The 22,583-nt window shown below is 53.7% G+C and overlaps 1 protein-coding gene across 6 annotated transcripts in view; it reads right to left on the bottom strand.

Moving 5' to 3' along the window:
- Positions 1–22,583, bottom strand: part of LARGE1 (LARGE xylosyl- and glucuronyltransferase 1) — a 439,612-nt gene that overhangs the window by 7,937 nt on the left and 409,092 nt on the right. For all 6 annotated transcript variants that reach the window (XM_037160113.2, XM_053661541.1, XM_053661539.1 and 3 more), the window contains exons 11-13: positions 20,044–20,207; positions 13,876–14,154; positions 900–1,046 (exon numbers count right to left, since the gene is read on the bottom strand). In XM_037160113.2, coding sequence (XP_037016008.2) covers positions 900–1,046; positions 13,876–14,154; positions 20,044–20,207 — 590 coding nt within the window. The remainder of the gene's footprint in view (positions 1–899; positions 1,047–13,875; positions 14,155–20,043; positions 20,208–22,583) is intronic.

The following is a 22,583-nucleotide window of genomic DNA, read 5'->3' as shown; positions in this document are numbered from 1 at the left end:
GATTTTCACAAAGCAGAGTTTGTTTGAGAAAACCTTCTAGTAACTGAATAGTGGCATTGAAAATCTAAGTTACTATTCCAATGTTTTCAATAAAATCGTATTTTCTAGAATTTTTTTTTTTAGCTCAAAGAAGGTACTGGCCACTCGTACATTCTTCAAAAGGGAGGATTCTCTTTCGAACAGGAGCAGATGGAAGAGAGGCTGTCTCTCTAGACTGCTCTGCAGAGAGACGCGGCAGGGTCCCTTTGTCCCACGGTTACACCTAATGCTGTAGCCTGTCCCTGGGAGGTGGAACCCATCTGCACCTGGGCACTTTGGTCAGGTGGCAGGGGAGCTCCCTTGCCGTGTTTCTAAGACTTAGGAGCCTGGGACATCAGGAAAGCAAAGTGTCTGTTAGAAACTGTCACTTGGACAACAGGGAAGTCTGCTACTCCAATCTTGGAGTCACCTTGATGACTTCAGTTGAAGCTACTGCTGCCCATCCTGGACCCGAGAATCTTGGAGAGCAGACCACTCGCAAAGAAAGAAAAAGGGGAGCAGCAACCACGGCACTGATGGGATGAAGCTCACTTACCAGGTGAATGGATGAGTGAGCAAGCAAACAAAAGAGTGAATTCAGAGCCAGGGGGCAGGAGTGTGAACTGGCCCCAAGAGCAAAGAGAATAAGCTGCCCTTCTATCTGGATCCATAAGGCCCATCACTCATGCGCAGAACAAAGGTAGCATGTGGGAAGAGAAAGACTATTCCAAGCACACAGTTTGGGGCCAGTGGTGCATTTTTTTGGCCTTAGAAGGGTCTAAGGCCACCAACAAACTTCTGGGCCAACAGCTTTGGTGCCTGGGTTTCCTTGAAGTGAGGCCTTCAGACACCCCCAGGGGACAGCCATGAGGGCTACTCACCTGAATGTGAAGAGAGTGCCCATGTCTAGCATTGACAGTAACTCTGCCTTGGACTTGGGGAAAGAGAGCCGGTAGCGCAGCGTCTCAAATGCAGGGACAATCATCGCTTTCTTGGTGTTGGCAAGGTCGAGCTGGATGACCGACTTCCTGCAAAGAAAAGGCAGGCAGAGGTAGGGTCCCCGTGATGCTGGGCACTGGCCCTCCCTGCACGAGGGCAGGAGGGGCTGGGCCTGGGGAGGAGGAGGAGACAGAGCCCGAGTCAGTCTCTCAGTTTAAAGATGGAGCAACTGAGACCCAGGGAGGCTGGGCAGCTTGCTCAAACCACTCTGGAGTCCAGACCAGATGGCAGGGGCTGGAGGACCCTCTCTCAGCTCACAGTGCATGGCCCTGTCAGAGCCAAGTACAGCAGCAGGTCTCCAAGGCTTCCCAGGGATGCAGCCCACTGGGCTGGCCACACAGGAGCAGCTGCACAGATGGCTGATGAGAGAATGATCAACCCAGGCCCGTTTGGGTACCATCTCTGAGACTCCTCAACCCCTTGAATCCGCCAGACCCTGAGCCTTCAAGCTAGCCAGATGCCCGGTGCAGCCAATCACTCAGGACTGTAGAGCACAGTGTCCCACGTACTATTGCAAACTCTCCACCCTCTCACCCCTCCTGACTATGCCTGGTCTGCTCTGCTCCTTTGGGACCCCTTCCCTTCCCGATCTGTCTGCCAGTTCCTGCTCGGTGGCCATCATTTGGAAAGGGACAAAGGTCTAGAGAGAAGGCCACAGAACCTGAGTTGTGGAACACTCACGGACAGAACCTGAATCCTGGCTTTGTTGCTTCGTGAGGCTTGCGATGCTGTGAAAGTCATTTAGCTTCTCACTGCCTAAGGTCCCTTCTCCCTAGAAAGGGGCAGTACTGTCTCCCTGCTGGGGCTGCTGGGGAGTCCGAATGATGTAATACACAGGTTGGGCTCACCTGCGCAAGATAGACTTGTGGTCACTATAACCACAGTGCTGTTGTCATTCCTTGGCTCGCTCTCTCTTGATCTCTTTCAGCCATGACCTTGGTACTTCTCTCTAACCTTGGTTCTCAAGGCCAGCATGGGCTGTCTGCTTGTAATGACTGATACAGAGAAAGCAGACTCTCTTCAGGAAATATGAGGAGGCACTGGGAGGCATTCTTCAAAATACTGGAAGCAGCAGCCCTCTGTAGCAATGCCTGTCTTATTAGAGTCATTCGACTAAACAGAACTCTGAGCCTGTGCATAAGCAGGGGCCAGGGCGGATCTGCAAAGGCCAGTGGTGCTATGAGGACATAACTGTGTTCGCCTGGGCCAGGGTGAGACAGGAACAACACAGTGGTTCACGAGGGGAATCTGGACCAGGTGAGACTAGACCAGGTCTCAGAAACCTCTGTTGGTTAAGGGGTCTCACCGGTTCCCAGTGGAGGGGGACAGTGGACTGAGAGATGCGCTAGAAGTTGGTGTTGGAATTCTCTGAATATCACTCTGTATAATTTTGTTTAGACTATATCCCGAATGATATGTGGCCCTCGTAGTCACTATTTCAGGGAGAGTCATAAGAGGATGACAGCAAGACAGAGCATGGGTGAGCTACTTAGCTGGGGGGCCAGAGGTCTGAGCGAGCCTGTCCTGGCCAGCATTCCTCTCCCCTTTGTCTCTCAGAAAACAACTTCACCGTTTTCAAACACACAAGAGCTCCTCACCCAGGGCCAGGTATTCTTTTTCACATTACTCTTTCATTCAACCCAGGCAGAGCAGAAGCCCCTCACCCTTCCTCCTGGAAAGGCAGGCCCCTCACCTATTGATTCTGGGTCCTGGGGATGGGGCATGTGTCTAAGGAATATCCTTGGACCAAGATGGCAAAGCCCCTGGATGTGGGGGGAAAGGTGTCCCGGCACTGATGGGCGATTCACATTCACTCATCACTCACTGACCCCTCCCACATGCCAGGCACTGTGCGAGGCACTTGGTGACACAGAGTGAACCAAAGAGCCAAGGTCTTTTCCCATCGGGTACTTCCTTGTCTCGGGATGCTAAAGTTCATGACTGCATACGCAGGTAATCACTTTAAAACATGAGTGCTCTAGAAACAGGGTGGGAGGCCAGGAGGACTGAACTAGAAAGGGAACAGGCAAGTACACACACACACACACACACACACACACACACTAGGCATGGGGAATCTTTAAATGTGGAGCGCTACCTCCATAAACCTCCGGGTGCTGCTACAGTCACGGCTCTTACAGTGGCCACTTCTCAGAGTGCCTGGCGCTCAGGGGCAGCTCCCCTCTGTGGCTCCTGTACACAGGGGCAGCTCCCACAGCCACACGGCCCGACGTGACGCCCTGGCCAGGGCTGAGCGTTCAGGGACAGACTGTTAGATTGATGGGTTTCCTGGCGGTTAAAATGACCAAGCCCTAGCACTGGCCCTGTGCTCACACACATATGCATATATACATGCACATGTGTGCAAATATGCACACATATGCGAGCACAGCCACACCTGCGCACCTGCACCCCTCCCTCCATCTCTTTTTAAACACATCCTTTGCCCTTGAGGCCGGTCTCTGTCACCAGGGGAACGGCTGGATGCTTCGCACAAGGAGGTTATTCGAGAATGTCTGGACAAGGCCACACGCATGGCTGTCATGGCTCCGCCTCATCAGCAGTGAAGGCGACGGCTCTGGGGCCGGGCTGCCCAGTTTGCACCCCGGCCACTTGCTAACCTCTTTGTTCTAGATTCTCTTATCCGAAAAGATGGGGTGGAGATGGCAGCATTCCTCTCAGAGAGAGTCTGTGAGGACCAAATGACGTAAAGAAAAGTGAGGAAGCAAAGCTGAGTCTGAACAGGAAGATGGTCCGGGCACGCCTCCAGTTTGGGTCTGTCTACAGACCGTACTCTGGGGGCGGGGGCGAGCTCAGATGGTTGCGGGCCAGGCCAGTGATGGGAAGGACTGGTGTGGGCTCTGGGGGACGGGGTGGGCAGCACGGTCAATGGCACAAAGGCCACCAGGCTTCAGTGCTGGAGACAAAAGGGAGCAGAGGGGCCAGGGAGCAAGATGACGGGGAGCCACGCTCAGCATCTTCACGCGCTTTGATGCCAGCTGTGCGGCTGCCACATGGGTTCACGGTATCGGGGTGGTCAGACAACATGATGTTTCAAGCGGAGCCAACTAAAATGATTTTGAACACATTTAAGGGCCGGAGGTGTCTCAGGGGATGCCAGCTGAAAAGGAGGCTGAATGGTGAGGAAAAGAGCACAACCTTTTAAATCAGAGGATGCCGGTCCGATCTTAACTCCACCGCTTCACTGTGTCATCACAGAGCTTCCTGAACTCTCATTTAGTTCTGGGTCTTCTCAGATTTGGTTGCTAAGAGAACTAAGGTAATATGTTTATTAATGGATGGATATGTATGATTCTAGACATAGATCTTGGGTATCGCACCGAATCAACGGTCTAGCCTCTGTCTCGCAGGCCTCAAAGTGTAGGGAGCGAGGAGGGAGGAGGAGCAGGGAGGAGGATGGAGTGCACAGCTCCCTGGGGAGTCACGTGGAGAACCTCCCATCTCGGAGGTGGGTTCTGAATAAGCAGGAGTTAGGGGGGGAGGGCGGGTTCTGGCTATTTGCCAACCTCTGGAAACGAGAAGGCATGTGGAGTTTGGGGGAACTGAATTTCTCAGAGCATGCCTGCACACTGTAGGTGGTCAGTAAATGGCAATAAAAGTGCTTACAGGTGTTCACTATTCTCTGTGCTAAGCACTTTACACATATTACTTCTTCCGTCACTGCAACCTGCAGAATAGGTCCTAGTACTCCCAGTTTACTGATGAAGACATTAAAACTCCGAGAGGGTAAGTCACTTGTCTTGTAACACGGCTAGTTATTTATCATCATCACTGTCATCCCTGTATCATTAAAGCCGCACCAGCTTAGAAATAACCTGGAATGATCAGAAGTCACAGGAGCCGTCTGGGCCAAGTCTGTTAAGGTAGTGACTGCCACTGGAACAAAGAGCGTCTTGGAGTTCACGGTTAAGGTAGTGGGGGAGTGGTTAGGAATGGGCTGGAGGGAGAGGCGGGAGCCCGCAGCCTTCATGCTTACACTTCTTAAACGGCAATCTCCTCTGTACAGCAGATCTGACCTTGCGGCAGCTAAGTGTGGCAAAGGCCAGAACACAGGCAGTGTTTGGGGACGTGGAGAGATGCGCACTGACCTTTTGGCTTACTGGGCCTCCTATACTAGCGATTTCCTTTCTGTAACACCCATGAGCTTCTCAAACTATTAGTTTGCCATTGACTCCCTGGATCTGGCCAAGGTCAGCAATGTCTCCCTTGCTGACAAATCAAACATACTTCCTCATTCTCATCTTTCCACACTGGATGCTAAAGACCATGTCCTCTGCCCTTAGCTTGAGAATACCATCCTGGGATTCTGGAGACCATCCTTCCACCCTCTCTGGTTTTGATCAGGGCACCTGCTTTGTGCACCGGCCCTCTGCATGGATGCCGGTCACCGTTCAGGTACCTCTCGGTGCCTTCACTCCTTGGATGGGGGTGGGGTCCTTGAGCTCTACCCATAAGGGCTGCCACCCCTTGGCCACAGAATTAGATGGTGCCATGAACTGTGAGGCTGGTGCTGACAAATGACAAACTGCGGGGTCCACGGGCCGAAGGCAGTGGGGCTGCTGTCAGAATGACAGGAGAGAATGAGGCTGGTTGCCTCTCAGAGCCTTGGATTGGCACGGCCCAGGCTGCAGCATCAAATGTTAGTGCCTGCTGTTCAGTCAAACCTAAATCGTGAGGAATCCAAGCTCTTCTCGCATCGGCTCCCAGGGACTAATATGAAAGTTAAATTACAAAGGGATAGGAGGGAAAGAGACTTGTGCTGGAGTGTCCGTCTGTCTCAGATGAACAGCATCACTTTCTCTTAAGGCTTTGTGTGGTGCCAGTAGGGGGTGTACCTCCCTGCACCTCCATTGCCCCCCTCTGCTGGCCTGCACGTGTCCTCCTTGATGACGGGCCTGTATCTTCTTTGGAACTGGTTTGTCCTGAGATATTTCTGCCACTGAGGGTGGCGGGTGGTGGTGGCAGTGGTGATAACACCCAGGTTGTCTGTTTGGGTTCTCGTCAGCCCTGCCAGGCTTGACGTCAGTTGGGGACGAGCCTCGTGCATGGCTGTTTCTGACCCTGGCCCAGTGACAGGTGCACAGCAGGCCCTCGATAAATACACAGGGAATAAAGGAACCTGCAGTTGTCACACGTGGGGACAGAGGATGGCAGGGTGAAGAGGGACCTTGGGAAACAGAAGAGCTGGGATGAAACACAGGCCCTTCTCGCGCATTTATTGTCTGCAGCCTCCCTTCCCATTTGCATCCTGGGCTTAAAGCACTTACCACTGACCAGGTGGTCATACCCCATCAGTAAACGAGTGGCTAAAAAAAACATGGTACATTTACACGATGGAATCCTACACAGCAGAAAAAAAGAACTCCTACCCTTTGCAACAGCATGGATGAAACTGGAGAGCATTATACTAAGTGAAATAAGCCAGGTGGTAAAAGACAAATACCATATGATCTCACCTATAAGTGGAATCTAATCAGCAAAACAAACAAGCAAACAAACTATAACCAGAGACACTGAAATTAAGAACTGACAGTGACCAGAGGGAAGGTGGGAGGGGCTGATGGGGGGACAGAGGAAGCGTCGTCAAGGAACATGTATAAAGGACACACAGATGAAGCCAAAGCCGGGTCGGAGGGCGTGGTGAGGGTAAAATGGAGACAACTGTACTTGAACAACAATAAAAAAAAAAAGAGGCAACATCGGTCGGACACCTAGCACCATGCCTGTACGTGGAAGGCACGTGTGAGTGCGTGTCTCTTCCTCCCAGGTCCTTCTCAGCCGGCCTGTGCCTCTGTGTGCTGCTGCGAGGCTCCCAAGGAGACATGGGTGCGGCTGGGTGGTCCCCGCTGAAAGAGAAAGCTGAGGCATGGCGCTGAGCTTCACCCGTACCTTCCTCAGGTTTGGGTTTATTCCTGGAGCTAGTGTGTGGGTGCGAACTGAACCAGTGATGGGGCTGATGGATGGGGAGCAGTGGCGGGGCTAATGGGGCCACAGCCAGAATCAATCAGTGATATAATCAAGGAAGGGCACGTGTGCATGTGTGTGCACACGTGTGTGTGTGCATGTGAGAGAGACTTACGGAGGCGGTGAAAAGCCCCTTTGTCTCCAGCTGTTCCTCACATCCCGTCAAACCGCCCAGCTTCAACAGGACTAGATGTAAGGAGAAATCACTGAGTAACGCCTCTCGGGTCTCAGCCACCTACCCCAGGGCAGAGGGGAAGGAAGCAGCAGGGAGAGGCCGTGCTTGTTAGGGGCTCTGATTTTGTGGAGTCGCAGCCCATTCCTCCTTGACTCACCGCCTGAACCGGAGGCCAGGCGACAGGGTCTGCTCAGATTCTATTACAGTTGCCAAGGAAATGAACTCCAGGCAGACAGGCTTCCAGGAGGTGTGTGGGGACAATAGCCAGGATTTGCAAATGAGGGAGATAAGGCTGCCCACAGAGAGTGTAAACGGAAAATATATCCACAACGGACGAGGTCAGAGTTGTGCAGAGTCATCTGGGGAGCCCAGAAAGGCCCCTAATCAGTGGCATTAACATATCCCAAGGGAGAGGCTGTCCCCTCAGGGAGGGGCAGGGGAGACAGAGAAGCTAACAATGAGCTTGGGGGGAAATTAAAAGAAAGAAAAGAAAAGAGCTATGGTTCAGGGCTCCCAGCTCTGTGCTGGGGACTCTATATTCGGCACCTTAAGTAATTCGCAACAACGCCCCTGTGCAATTGCTCCGTTACCCCGATGTTTACTGTTAGCAGCAGAGGGGAAGCATCGTCTGTGGCGGCAAAGGCACCGCGTCACCTGCTGGCTGTGGGTCACTGGCAGCCACAGCTCCGGAGTTAAGAGGGCGGCTCTGGGCAAACTGCCCAGACTCAGGTCCTACCTGGACACTATCACCAGCTTGCACTCTTGAGCAAGCGACATCTTTGTGGCACAGTTCTCTTCTCTGTGAGCTGGGGACAGTGTTACTGCTGGACGGTGGGGTTTTGTGAGGATTAAATAGATGATCTCGGGGAGAGGTTAAGACAGTTCCCTAATGCACAGAGTGAACTCGATAGGTACCATCTGTGATGATGATCACGGCCATGGCCATGACCATGACTACAGAGATGGGCCCATCAGGCAATTGGATCAGTAAACAGGTTAAACGCCTTTGGATAAGCCCAGGATAAGCCAGTTGCCCACTCAGTAATGCTGTGCCTGTAGGCATGAGGAGGTTTAAGCTAAAAAACCTCCTCATTCATACAATGGATTGTGAGGTTAAATGACCAAATACAGGCAAAGGTGCTTGTAACAGTGCCTGGCACATAGTAAGTGCTCAGTAAACATTAAATGTGATATATAGTAGGATTAAACTGATGAATTAACCTGAGGAAATGCCATCTGGTAACATCTCTCGGTGGGCCTGGTGTCCCCTCTACCACCCTTGTTCAAATTCCTGTGCTCATTCATCAAATATTTATAGAGTGCCATTATGGCCGCGCAAATGGGATGGAGGAGGGCGGCTGGACGCCATCCTGGAGAGAACACAGTAGCACTGAATTTGTCATTCTGCCCCTGTCCCCCGGACGGTCGCGGCACTGTCTGCAAAGCAAAGCGGAGACATTTCAACATTCAGGCTTTGAACAAAGATGAGGATTCCCATGGCTGGTGGAAGAGGTGAGAAACCTGCCTGTCTGCCCTGCTCTGCCATTCTGGAACATTCCTCAAACACGTGATGTTTCGTGCCTTTGTTCCTGTTAGTCCTTCAAGCCGGCGGGACTCAGCTGACACCTGTCTCGGAGGCCTTCCTGCCCGTGGCACCAGGTCACCTGCTTGTGGGTCTGAGCTCCTGGACCTTCGACCTCTGTGTCTGTACTGATGAAAAGAACGGCAGGACCAGCACCTCCGGCGGAGGCACCCCTGGAATGTAAACCCCGAGAAGGCGGGAACCTCCAGAGCCTGGAACGAAGCCAGTCGGCCAAGGCAGACGTGTGGTGACTATTCATGGAACAAAGAATGCCCCAGGCCTTGTGGTAGGTGCTTTCCAAATGCTGTTATGGTCCATCCTCCCAGCATCTTTGGAGGGAAGAAATAAAGTGATCGCCGAATGAAGACAGCCAGACAGGTTAGGTACCTTGGCCAGGGTCAAGCCGGTGCTGGGTAAAGAGTACACAGCACTGAAGGGCAGGGCTGAATGACCCAGGGACCACCCTGTCACGATGCGGCACCCTGCCTGGCACACGGCAGGTGCTCACTAAACATTTTCTTGAATGAACAGGAGCATATAGTTTCTCATGTTGTAAGAAAGAAAACGGAAAGAAGTGACCCAGGCTGCACCCGCGGCGGAGGGGTCTGCGATGGTAGGGGTTGGCGGTGGGGGCCTGGCAAAGAAGTTCAATGCCGAGGGCTGTGAGTGGGCCAAGGGGCAGAACATTTCACTGCGCTGCGCAACTGCGCTGCCCCCGCAAGAGGCTGTTATTTGCCCTCTTAATGGCCAAGTAAAGGGACAGGAGAGAGATTTTCGTGAAACTGTATAGCTACGTCCGTGCATATAAGTGACTTCTTTATTTTCCAACCGATCTGTTTTGGTTAAAAATGTTAGCTGGTTGCTAAGCAACCACTTAGGGAGCTATGATGCTCAACTTTTTGGGGGTACCCAAGTAGGCCCCAAAAAGAGTTTACTAAGGTTTGGGGGTCCAATGAGAGGGCTGCCAATCAGCCTGCTCCAGTACCTTGGGTTTCCGAGCTGCCTGGCCCCGCCACGAGGAAGCAGGCTGGCCCAGAGGGGAAGGCCACCTTCCTCTTCTGACCCCAGTTCAACCCCTCTGGGGCCTCAGCTGGGTCACCTGGAATCACACTGACCTCGTAAGGAGGTGTGAAGGACAGAGGTAACAGACCCGAAGCACCTGGCAGAGTTGGGGGCACATGGTAAGGGCTAGATAAATTGTAACTATCGTCTTTCTCCCTCCCCCCACAAATGTTTGAGAAAAAAACATTTCACAAAAGCGTCTCTGTCTTGCTATGGAATTGTGCTAGACAGAGATAGTTACACATCAACTGTTTTAAGCAGGGGGAATGACGCTATCGTCACTTTTAACGTTAATATTCTAACAGCGGTCGGGGAGAGCATTTTGTTGGTTATTGACACTGGAGAAGTCAGTCTCCAGGGGAACGACCTGGTCTTACTGGCGTCCATGATCGCCTTGGCAAACGGCACCCTTAACCTCACCCCAAACCACTGCTGCAACACTGGCACGAAGCATATCCATCGTGGATCAAACATAACCACGTTATGATCCATCATGTTACGATGGATCATAAACAAATCCGTCAAACTCAATGGGAAAAATGTTCCTTAAGCCAATGGCAAATCAATATGTTTATCTTTGCCCGAAAAGAACAGCGAGTGCTTGTTTGGGGCTTCTGGTAGAAGCATACTCCTTCCCAATTCTCAGAATCCTGCTGCCTGGGGATTAGCCAGGCTGGAGGTCACACGCCAGCCGTCAGGAGTGGGGCGGGAGGCTCCATGCAGCCCGAGGACATGTTGGTCTGGCCCGACAATGTTTTCTTTTTTCAATCAGTTGTCAACGTTAGAAACTAAAATATGCCAATCCAGACTTCTACCTTCTCTGGAAAATATGAAGACCTTAGCCCCGCCCCGCCCTTGGGCAGGAATTTCAGAATTCAAGTGGAGACACACCAACTGCCTGAGGTGCGGGCTGTGGTTTTCCTAGTGGATGATACTCAGCATTCCTGGCTCCTACAGGCCAAGATCCTGGCCCCAGGGGGCACCTGTGACTCCTGACGGAAGTCCCTTTCTTCATTTCACAGTGAGGAAAGGGGCTGAAGAAGCAGAATCGCTGCAAGTCACACAGTTCGCCAAGGCAGAGGGTGTGAGCTGGAACAGGATTCCAGGATTCCGGGGTCCCAGCCAGTGCCTCGCCCACCATTACACCCCAAGTCAGTGCCTCAGCCTCAGGAAGGATGTAGGCACAGCAGACGGAGAGGGGGCGGCAGGAGAAGCAGGACAAAGGAGCCCAGGGCTTCTCAAAGGAAGTTTCCGGAGGCCACATCTGAAAGAGCTTCCCGTTCAAAGTCTGCGCACCTTTGCACACAGTATTGCTCTCAGTGGCGGAATCTCTCCCTGGTCCACCTACCTGAGTCTGCTGTGACTTCTGACCCTCCTACCAGGTTTCCGTCACTTCTCACGTGGACTGACGCAAGAGCCTCCTAACTCACCTCCTCCCTCTGGTCCTGCCCACTATGCTCCTTGCACGGTGCGACCTCCCTGTGCACCAACCACGCCACGCTCAGTGATTCTCACAAAGTCCAGACGCCTTAGCACAGCTTATGATGAGGCCTGCAGGACCGCCTGGCTTGTATCTCCGACTGTGTCATCAATGCGATGTCTCCCCTAGCCTGGAACCCTGCCCCCTACCGGCTCCTAACTTCCTCAGGACATCTTCTCTGAAGCTCCTTCCAACCTCGGACTAGGTTCGTGCCACCTGGACACCCATCACAGGACCTAGAGAACCTCTGCCTTCCACTGTGCCTTCCGCTGTCTGTCAGCTGGTGAGGCACAGTTCCAATGTGCATGGTCCACAGACCTGGGAGCACACAGTAGGTGTCTGACACATCTTTACCTCCTAAATGAATGGGAAGATGGGCAGATACTACGGGTGGAGAAGGAAAACCAGGAAGGCGACACTTGTTTCACTCTAGACGGGCAAGTCACCCTCGCCTCTGGCCTCAGTTCCCATGTGCACACTCAGGAGGACGGGTGAGGAAGGGGTGAGGTCATTTGTCCTTGGCTCAGGGTCCCTGGACTTCTGCAGGGCTTGGGAAGAAAGGCGGGGAGTCTCGGGAGCAATGTGTGGTATTTCCGAGCTCTGAACCACACACACTCTGATAAGGGGCCACGGTGGCTAAAACGTCAGGTGACTCCGAGTTAAGTGAGGATGAATTAGTGGGCAGACTGGGTACCTCACGTTGACTGAGCATCTTTGATCAATACAACGCAGGACGACAACATAAAACCACGGTGCTCATGTGTAATGTTTTTGCAAACATGACGCCATGAGGTAAAGTATTAAGATGGGGAGAGCAGAGAACACAGACTTTTAAGATAGGGCCAGTCTTCCCTTGGAAGAGCCCCAGAAGGGTGGAGGATGGGTCGGGGTCCGGAAGCCTCTCTCTTCTTGGTCAAGGTGGCCCTCGTCCCCACCATCTGTTCCTTTGGGAGCCCTGCCTGACACCCAGCTCAGGTCGTCCTGTAAACCGCCGGACTTCAGAATCCACAGGAATCAGCAGCTGAAAGCTCTGTCTGGCCACACGGGGGCGCCCTCACTCCACACACTGGGTTCTGGGCCCTGCTGGAGCAGGAGCAGCACCGCTGGCGGTCAGTGCCCTGGCGGCCCACAGTCAGGGTTCACAGGGCTCTGTGCCACAGCAGAGCCTCTTTGGGAAGATGCCTCCCTCCCTCCCTCCCTGAGGGAGGGTTGTACTGCCCCAAGGTCACTCACGCTGCTGTTTTAATGGAGAGGCTGGAAGGGGCTCCCCCTGCTCACAGGGGAGGGACTGATGCCCTGAATGCCCAACACAATCCTGGAAGCAACCCGGCTCGGGAGTGGACAGAGAGCAGGACAGGAGGGCACCCACATCACACCCGCACGCCAGCTTCAGGACAGGACTGTCCATGCTTTTGGAAGCTCTTTTAAGAGTGACAGAGACAATGAGACAGAAAGACTGAAAGATACACAGAGAGACAGACACTCACATACAAACACACGCACACTCACAAACACACACGGAGGGAGGGTAACGAGAAAGGTCAGATCCCGCGCCATTTGGGACCACAGAGCCCAGAGCAGCCAGACGAGCATCGGCACAGGGCGGTCTGCAGACTTGCAGCCCGACTGACGCTGGTCCAAACCCCAGAGCGAGCTGTGCGGACTTGGGTGGGTTACCACACTATTCCCGGCATCACTGTTCCAGAGGTAAAGGTGGGGGTGGGGTCGCCATGCCCGCCTTTTGGGCTCAATGTGCGCATGCAGTGGGGTAATTAATACGTGCAAACCACCGCTCATGGTACCTGGATGCGTGACTCTCTCGGTCAGAGGTCATTCATGCTGACAAATGACAGTAATGAGGACTTGAAATGTTTGACCACTCACACCTTGGGACTTTAGCCGTCTCCCATGGGGAACTTCAGGGCTGTATGAATGCTACAGTCCTGTTCAGTTCAGACCGTGGTTCCTTGAAAAATGGCACCCCCCACATGGCCATCTACGGCTGTCACGGGCTGAGTGCTCCCCCACCCCTGGATGCCTGGCCCTCCATGGGGGGGGGGAGCTGGGAGGGTCGTTGGGGAGTCAGAGAGACGGTGGTGATGGCGAGTGAGCCCAGGGCCCGGAGGCAGCCTGGCCAACGCTGGGCCCCAGCCCCCGCATAGGGCCTGGCCTGTAACCGGGGGCTAGAAGCTCACTCACTCCCGTAGCCTCCCACTGGCAAAGTGAAGACAATAACAGTACCCATGGCAGTCCCTGCGGGGCGAGGGGCAAAGTCCTACTTGTCGACCACTCAGAACAGTGGCTGGCACTCTGCGAGGACTTCAGTAAGTGTTAGCCACCCCCAGGATTCTGATTTGTTTCACGGCATCGGCAGTGATCTTTCTAGAACGGTTAGATGTTCCCCCCAAACCTGGATGAGGAATGACGATTTCATGGAAGCTACAGAGAGAACGTGACACAGACACAACAGAGATGCTTCCTAGACCAGGCTCTGCCACTAACGTCTCCTGGGGCCAGTCCGTGACCCAGGAAGAGGTAGACCTGGGGCGACCCCAGGGGTGGGCGGGCCCTCACCTGAGGTACTCATAGAGCCCGTACATGGGCAGGAAGTCGATGTCGGACAGGAACGTGTAGGGTGTGCCCACGTGCTTCATGGCCACGTTGCGCAGCAGGTTCACGGGGTAGAACTGGCCCTCCTTGTACACGATGTGGTAGGCCACGTTGCGGCGGCCCATGAGCACCTCGGAGCCCTGGGCGTAGCGGAGGAACTGCTGCGCCTCCGCGTCGGACAGGTAGAGCGCCAGGCTGATGGGCCCCTCCCAGTGCTTGCAGATGGCCTCGAGCATCTGGAGCCTGCGAGAGACAGGGCCGGTGAGCGCAGCTGGTCCCGCCTGTGCGCCCTCCCGCTGGCCGCCTGGGGGGAGCCCCACCTCCACCAGCCTGAGGCCAAATCACTGTGTGACGGGCGAATCACCAAACCTCGGCTCCTTCATCCGCCAAATGGCCATACTCTTTGTCTGCTTCCGACTGAATGACACTGAGAGAGTCGCACCCCAAGTATATACAGGCATTTCCTTTTCAAAGGGGCGGGAAGGTCGTATTGAATGATCTAAAGATCCCTTTCCCAGCTTCAAACTCCTCTCCCTTTCCTCCCCTCTCAGCAAAGATTAATATAGCTCTACTGAGCTTCTGAAGCAGGGACCAGCCACAGAAGACTGAGCCGAACTGAGGCCCTGAGTTACAAGGAGCCTCACAGCAAGCAGTAAACACGGAGTAATAATAACCACGGTTGACTCATTACTATGCACCAGACGCCCTCCAGAATTCTGCCAGCAACCCCGTGCACCTCCTCCTCGTTCTCCTGATGGGAGAATTGAGACTCCAGAGGTCTGGCTGGCGTTGATACTTGGGCTGGGACCAGACGTATAAACAGGTACCTGGACAGGGCCTTGTGGGGGGCGACGGTGAGAAGGAAATAATACTGGGCATTTGGTAAAAGAAACGGAAACACGTGAATGTTGGGGACAAAAGTGGCCGGGGTGATGCTGTCTGTCTTTAGTCTTTGGAGCCCCACTGTCCCAGGGCCACAGCCATTGTGCAAGGCCACCCGAGAGGCACCGGCCAAGGAGAGCTGGGGAATAACGGGGCCCAGAGAAAAAACAAAAGGCACTTCTGACAAGGAGCGGGCTCCAAGAAAACAGAGATCCGTAAAGACAGTTCTTTCCCCAAAGGCATTGGGAGCGCCTGCTCCATAAAACCTATGGTTAAGAAAAAGCAAAAGCCTATTTCAATTTTTTTTCCTTTCCAGCAAGAGGTGGACAATCAGCGGTCTCCGGGTCAGAATGCCCACTCCAGTTGGACAATTACCGGGAAAGAGATTCCTTGCATTTCTGTGCTTCTAAACAAAAGGAACGGGCACAGCTGTCCTGCATCCGTGGCTTTCTGGATGGGCTTTCAGGGTTTCCTCTCGGTAATTCTGCCGGATTTGCTTCCTCCTTCTCTTTGAAGGAGTAAGATTTTCATGGGATAAAATGACCTCCACTCCTCACACTTTATGATGCTTGCTAATCAAATTGACCAGAGCCGGCTGTTCCAGGGCATTACATTCCCCACAAAGCCTGATCTCTGAAATTTGCATCCAGCCTCTGCTGCGGGCCCGGGCCGTGCCGGGCTCTGTATGTCTGCTGTTTTGAGTGATCCCACCTGCCCCCCAGGTTCATCTTCTGTAAAAGGAGCGGGGAGCTCTGCACCGGGGAGGGTGTCTGTACGGAGCCTTTGAAATTTGGGGAGTCAAAGGCAAGGACCATTTCTAGTATGTGGATGTAAGAGCTGCGAGAGGGAGTGCAATGTGGGGGCCACGTCCTGCTGTGGACTCTCCCACCGACTTGGTTTTTGACTTTGTGTCTGAGTTTTGCAAGCGAGGAACAAGCCGCGCCCAGGAACAGCCCTTCTTCTGAGCTCTGTGAAAGGTTTGGAGTCGTAACAGACTTGAAATACTTCAGGGTCTCAGGGGAAAGGTGCTGCTGGTGTGACAAGTGTCACATCCATGTGGCTTCACAGAGCATGGTGCCAGATGCTCCGTGGAACCTCGGTGAGCCACAGGCAATGGCGACAGAGCCCACTTCTCCTTCTCTGCCACCAGCCCCGGTCTCTCCAAGCTTTCCTTCCTCACAGCCAAGCTTTCTGCCAGGACCTCACCAACAGTGCCCCACGGAGGTTGTCCTAACACGTGATGGCAATACAATCAATCCCTGCCATTTGTCAGTTGCGGACAGTGGGCTGGCCACAAGGGGGCCGAGCCGCAGGTAACATTCACAGCTGCTATGGAGGTGAGATTTTCAGCACTGTTGTACCCGACTTGTTTCAAGTCACATAGCTACAAAGTGGAGAAGCCGGATGTACACGCAGGTCTGTCTGACACCAACGCCCGGCATCCAGGTCATTATTCAATACAGAGTGGTGTCGGGCTGAGAAAAGTGCCCCCAAATACCTTCTCCTCACTGCCTGTTTCATCAAATAAGAATATGGTCTTGCTTAGGTGTCAGTGTGTCCCTATTCCTTCTTTCTGCCCCGTCACTCTTGGGCTGGCCTCTTCCCACACCTGTTCCCAAGGTCCACCCGTGTGTGTTCGTGTTGATGCAAAGTTCTGTGCTGAGTCTCTCTTTGTCCCTTACGGGGAGACTGAGTGCTTGGCACAGTGAGGACCTGGGCCAACAGCATTTCCAGAATTACAGAGCTGTCAGCTTGGAAGGAATCCTAGAGATTTTTTAGTCTGATGATACCATTTTCATGATGACAGAGCTCAGCCTTGGGGAGGAGGGCAGCTCGCTGATGAACACTAGGAATGAGCGAAAAGCTAACACCAGGATCCACAGCCCCAACTCTGTCCCGTGAGTTTCTCCATCTGCCACGGAACCCATCACCGTCTCATGCTGGGACAGCATGGAGGACAAGGGCTCCGGACTGGCCAGAGCGATGTCTGGCAGATCTAGAAATAGGTGGGGGCTGCCCCAGGGAGCCCCCGGGAGGCAGGAAGCTGCACACAGTCTGTGCAGCGACCAGGCAGCAGGTGGGAGGATGGGATGGCCAAGAATCAGAAACCTGAGAGACCAGGGCTGGAAGGGATTCGGGAATGACGGTCGGCCAAAGCAGTCCAGGCCGGTGTCTCAGCCTCTGCCGGAAAGGGGGACCCCCTCTGCACTTGGTGGTGGATTCCATCTGGTCCACTGGAGCCCAGTGGGCAGCCTGGGGCAGAGGTGTAACTGTGGCTTCTGGGGTCCGACACACCTGGGTTTGAACCCTAAGCCGTGTAGGTTTCCCCGAGCAAGGAATGATGGTCCTTTGAGCTTTCATGCACATGGGGGATAATGATTCCTCCGCAGGTTACACTATGGCTACAGATCATTCCCCTCCTGCTATCCACACCCTTTGGTAATACCCTCCCACCCTGATTCTGGGCTGGGCCCGTGACTGGCTTTGGTCTGTGAAACAGGAGCAAACAGGACACACGTCGGGGAGTCAAACAGCACTTGCGTGGTGCTGCCCGGGAGCCTCGTGGCTGCCACCACGTGGACGGGCCTACCTGCTCTCCCACGACAGAGCGTTCCACACGTGCTAGATGTGCAGCAGGAGCTCTGTCCATGGCAGTTTCCTCCTTAGGCTCTATTTCTGGCTGTCAGACATGCATTCATCCTGCAAATACGTAGCTAATCTCTACAACGGGCAGGTACTGAGCTGGATCCCAGGATGAGCAACAACGACAAGGTTCCTGCACTTTGGAAGTGCCTTTCTAGTGTGGGTGTTGGGAGAGCGTGAGGGGGAAAGTATCCCAGGTAAATTCAGAGCGAATTAAGAACTAGAGGCTACAGGGAACAGGATAAAGAGTAGCCCTGAGGGCTCTCCTGCTGTGGGTAAAATCTGAGACCTTGGCAATGAGCAGGATCCAGCCTCCAGAAAGTCTGGGTGAAAAGTTTTCCAAGAAGAGGGAACAGCCCTTGGACTAAAACTGAGTTTTAGCACGTTCAAGCAAGAAGACACAGGACCAGTGGGGACACAACAGGGGTGAGTGAGGGGCAGAGGGAGGGGAGATGCTGGGAGAGGGCAGGTGTTAGGTCACCTGGGGCCCTGAGGGCTGCCAGGATGGGAGCAAAGTCCCGGAGTGGCTGGCAGAGTGAGCTGGGGCCACAACGTTCACTGGCTCTGGATGGAACCCTACACAGCCTCCCCTGGTTCGCTGTGACATTCACATGGGACCTACTTCTCACTCAAAGGTTTACAAACACATCGGGAATGTTTCTTAAATTAAAAATCAATCCAGCAGGTACCAATCAGTCTGCTGCATCATAATTGGATGTGCAGGGTGGAGGGAAAGGAGGAATTTTTACTGGCTTCATCAACTTGTGGGATCACTTTATTCTTTTTGATTACGTCCCGCTAAGGATCTCTGGTTAGGGTGTGGAATTCCTGGGGTTCCCTGAAGTGCTGCCAGGATGGCAGTACTTGTCACAGTGCGTTAGGGGGCTCCTGGGCCTGTCAACATGCTGCTTGGTGGGAGAGAGCACAGGCGCACAAACCAAAAACTAGGTGAGAAGCCAAGGGCACACAGAAGTTTAGGGATGACTCTGGGATGCTGGCTTAGGTCAGTCCCTGGTGGAGCATCTCTGGGAGCCTGACAGGTTTGAGCCAGTAGCAATCAGAAGGCAAGGAATCGGCTTCCTCCTGGATCGGTCACCTGCACTCAGTGTGAACCAGTCCCAGATGCCACCAGGCACAGCGTCCGCCCGCTCCACTGGATGACTCTCTGTTACCCTTTTATGTCCAAGTGCTTGTTCTTTCATTGCTTGCACATTCTTCAGTCATTTGTGACTAATAACAACTGACATTTGTCAGATAGTTAAGGATGCCGGGTACCATTCTCGGCACTGTCCAGGCATTAACTCATTCACTTCTGAGAAGGACCCCATGGAACAGCAGCCCCAGGCTGGACAGGCATCTCCGAGGTAGCTCAGGGACAGAATGAGCCAAACTCCTTTCCTAACTGTGGGAAGTGAGGAGGGACTACATGAAAGAAGCTGGGGCAAGGGCAGCCACTATGGGCCATGCGCAAACCAAAGAAGAAGCTGGTGAGCAGAGGTGGGAGGGGGCACACAGTGGGAGGACAGCCAGGTACAGAAAAGTGTGGCTCTCAGTGAGTGACCTCAGGGCTTTGAATCTACACACTGCCTGGCAGCCAGAGAGATGTTTTCAAAAAACGTAAGTTAGATCAAATAACTGTATATATTTCTTCAATAACTTCTTGACATACTGAGAATAAGGTCCGAGTAATGTATGTGTCTAACGTCCTATCACCTTCATCTCGGGCACTTAGCCCTCTGTGCACTGGTCTTCTATCAGGTTTTCAATGTGCAAGGCCCTTCCCACCCCAGGGCTTGTGCACCTGCTATTTCATCCCCTGGAAAACACTTTCTCAGCCACTGTATGCCCGACTCCTTTTCTTATCCTCCAGGTCTCTGCAGAAATGTCTCCCCTTGACAAAGACTCCCCCTGACCATATCACCTGAAGAAGGTCCCTCACTTGACATTGTTATTATCTACCCCGGTCCCTTTAAAGCACTCAGCACAATGATAATCACTCAGCTGTTTACGGTTGTTCACACACCAGCCCCGTTCTCAACTCTGGCTGCACGCCGCAAACTGAGAACGACACAACCTCCACCCCACAGAGGTTCCTACGTGCCTGGTCTGCTATGGAGCCTGGGCATAAATTGGTTTTAAGATCTCCCCAGGTGACTCGGCTGTCCCCAGCCAAGGCTGAGAGCCAGGGCACCAGATGGCGGGCCCTGTGAGAGTGGGAGTCACGTCAGCACTGCCTGATAAAGGCTCGATCCGTCTCTGCTGCCTGGATACACGTAGAAGGAGACAGAACGACCACCGCTTTCCAGCAGAGACCAAAGCTCCAGTCGGCGTGTTTCCCAACAATGCACCCCCTTTTCCTTGCGGTAACTTAAGTAGAGTTCCGTTTCTTAGAGTCACTCCTTCTCTCCATCTTCAAAACCATGGCCATCACCAAAAGACAAGAGCCCCGGTTTCCAATGCTGGGGCGGGGGATGGTGGTGGGCAAACACAAGCCCCACCCTATCAGGCTCCTAGAGTCTCAGCGGCCAGGCCCTCTGTCCCTTCTCCGTTTGACCAGGGGATGGATGGCAGTGAGGGGTCTGTGTGGAGGGGGCCCGTGAGCCCTACCTGTCCATGGAGAGCTGGGCCACCAGGGTGACGTCCGTGCTGTCCGCCGCGGGCTCGTACTCGTAGTGCAGGAAGTACAGGTGGGTCCGGTGGACGGTGAAGCGCTCTCGCCGGAACTCGTAACACAGGTCGTCCTCGTCCAGCTCGGACAGCTGCTTCTGGAGCTGAGAGGTGAGGGGGGGCGGCTCACACACAAGGAAGAAAGCCCAAGGGGGGCCCAGAAGCTGCCCCTCGTGCCCCGCCCTCCCCTGACCCTGTCTCCACTGGACACTGTTGGTGGCCAAACACAGAAGGACGGGATCGCCGCTTTCAATTTCCTCTGCAATTTACTCCAATTTCAAAAAGGTGATGGTGAAGGGCAGCTCAGCCTCTGAGAAACGCGACCCCTCTGAGCTCAGAATGATGGTGGCAATCAGGGACAAACGAGTGACCGACCACAAACGCCCTATAAACAAACAAACAATCTATTCCTAGATGCCCCAGCACAACGTTTTCAGATAATGGCAGGAAAATGGTCACAGAAAAGAGTAACGGGCCGAACGGAGCAGCGCCTCTGTGCCGGCAGACGCCTCTCCCTCCCTGGAGCTGCAGATTTCGGTCTCTGCAGCAGGGAAGCCAAACGAACAAGAACTCCTTTCCTTTCCTTTCCCCCGAGTTTACTCAGAGTCTCAGGACCCAGTCTTTCTCTTCCTTTTCTTAAAAAAAATTATTTATTTTTAGAGAACGGGGAAGGGAAGGAGAGAGTGAGTGAAACTGCAATGTGTGGTGACCTCTCTCATGCCCCCTACTGGGGACCTGGCCTGCAACCCGGGCCTGTGCCCTGACTGGGAATTGAACTAACGACCCTTTGCTTTGCAGTACAGCGCTCAATCCGCTGAGCTACACCAGCCAAGGCTCCTTCTCTCCTTTCTAACTCTCTGAAAGTCTCAGTTCATGAAGCCGTGTGTCGAACCTCTCTGTCCAGCTCTACTCTGCTCCTTCCCGCCCAGCTAGTGAAAGAGCCAGCCGACCTGCTCACGGGGAGCTGAGGACTCAGCACCAGCCAGAGGCAGGTGCAGGCGCTCGGGTACCCAGACACCCGGGTCTGCGGGCCCAGGTGCCTCACATGCACCTGAGTCAGGTAAACCCCCCAATGACCCTGCCAGGCAGGGGTCACTCGGCCTGTGTCGTAGATAAAGAGTCACAGTGAAAAAGTAAAGGGCTCTGAGCGTGACAGAAACGAGACCAGCGGACGCGTGGCAGCAGAGCGCACGGACCGGGAAGAGGCAGGAAGAAGCTGGAGGGTGGAGAGACGTGTGAGGTCGGGGTTACGTGGGCGCACACGTTTGCGGGCACACAGTGCACTGCGCACAGAGAATGGACCAGTGTGTCACAAGCAGACTGCATGGCAAAGACCAACTTAAAAAATAATAATTTTGCCGAAAGTCACACAGCTGGTTTCGACAACATGTATGTTTTCTGCTGCATCAGCCTTACCCGTCACACAAGGGCAGTTGACTACAGATCAAAAGTCACGGGGCTGGGGATACTAACCTGGCTGAACGTGACAGAGCACTTTTCCAAGAAGATGTGTGTGTGTGTATAATATATATTTTTTAAATCTCCAAACCTATAGCGTAGTAATCAACAAGAAAATGCATTAACTCACTTCTGTAAAACCCTGTGTCACTGTGTCATTGCCTTGATAGATTAAACTCTGGCATTATCTACGCAGATGACCCCATTCACTGCTCCAAATCCCCCCCCCCCCACTCCGTGTCATGTGGCTTCCAGCATCACTTACTCCAGAGGCAGAGTCGGTTTCCCCAACACGTGAATCTGGGCTGGGCTTGTGACTTGGCTTTGGCCCATCCAATGGATGGAATGAATGGCGGAGAAGCAATGTTAGCAGGGCCTGGGAGGCCTGGTGGGGGACGCACGGTCATGCTTCCTGCCCCCACCACCGCTAGCAGGAGATGCAGCTCGAGCCAGCCAGATGGTGAGACACAGGGGGGCAGAGCACAGTCTCCCCACTGCCCCAGACAGGGGAGCGAGCCCCACCAGGGTCAGCTGAGCAGCCTCCATAAACACTCTGCACACACCGCCAAGGTCTGACGGGTTTGGAGCCATTGATTGCTGACAGGGTGTCACTGGTGTTTTGCGTGAAGTGATTTTATCACGGAAGCCTCCCCCACGTCAGAGGATGGGTCGCCTCCTGAGCCTCAGTCCACTGAATGCTCATCCTGTCTCTGGACAGCCATGTCCGGCTGCAAAGGCCCCCGGGATTCTCAGATGCTGCTGGGGAATCACTGTGACCCCGGGAGCCAGCAGACATTCCAAGCTCACACTTCAACTGTCGAAAAGGACGTAACCAGGGACACTCTTTAGCTTTTCAAGTTTGAGTCGATGTCCTTGCCTATTTGAGGGTTGCCACTCTCTATCAATGGCGTAAGACGAGGACACTGGAATTCTTATTCCATCTAAAATCCCACGAGCCGAGGGACCCATGCTGAGCTGCAGGGTCGAACTCAGGTCCCTGCAGACAAAGGCACCCTCTGACC

This window comes from Artibeus jamaicensis, unplaced genomic scaffold, assembly GCF_021234435.1.
Source record: "Artibeus jamaicensis isolate MK-2021 breed Jamaican fruit bat unplaced genomic scaffold, CSHL_Jam_final contig_233, whole genome shotgun sequence".
Taxonomy (NCBI): domain Eukaryota; kingdom Metazoa; phylum Chordata; class Mammalia; order Chiroptera; family Phyllostomidae; genus Artibeus; species Artibeus jamaicensis.
This window is presented reverse-complemented; position numbering and strand designations above follow the sequence as displayed.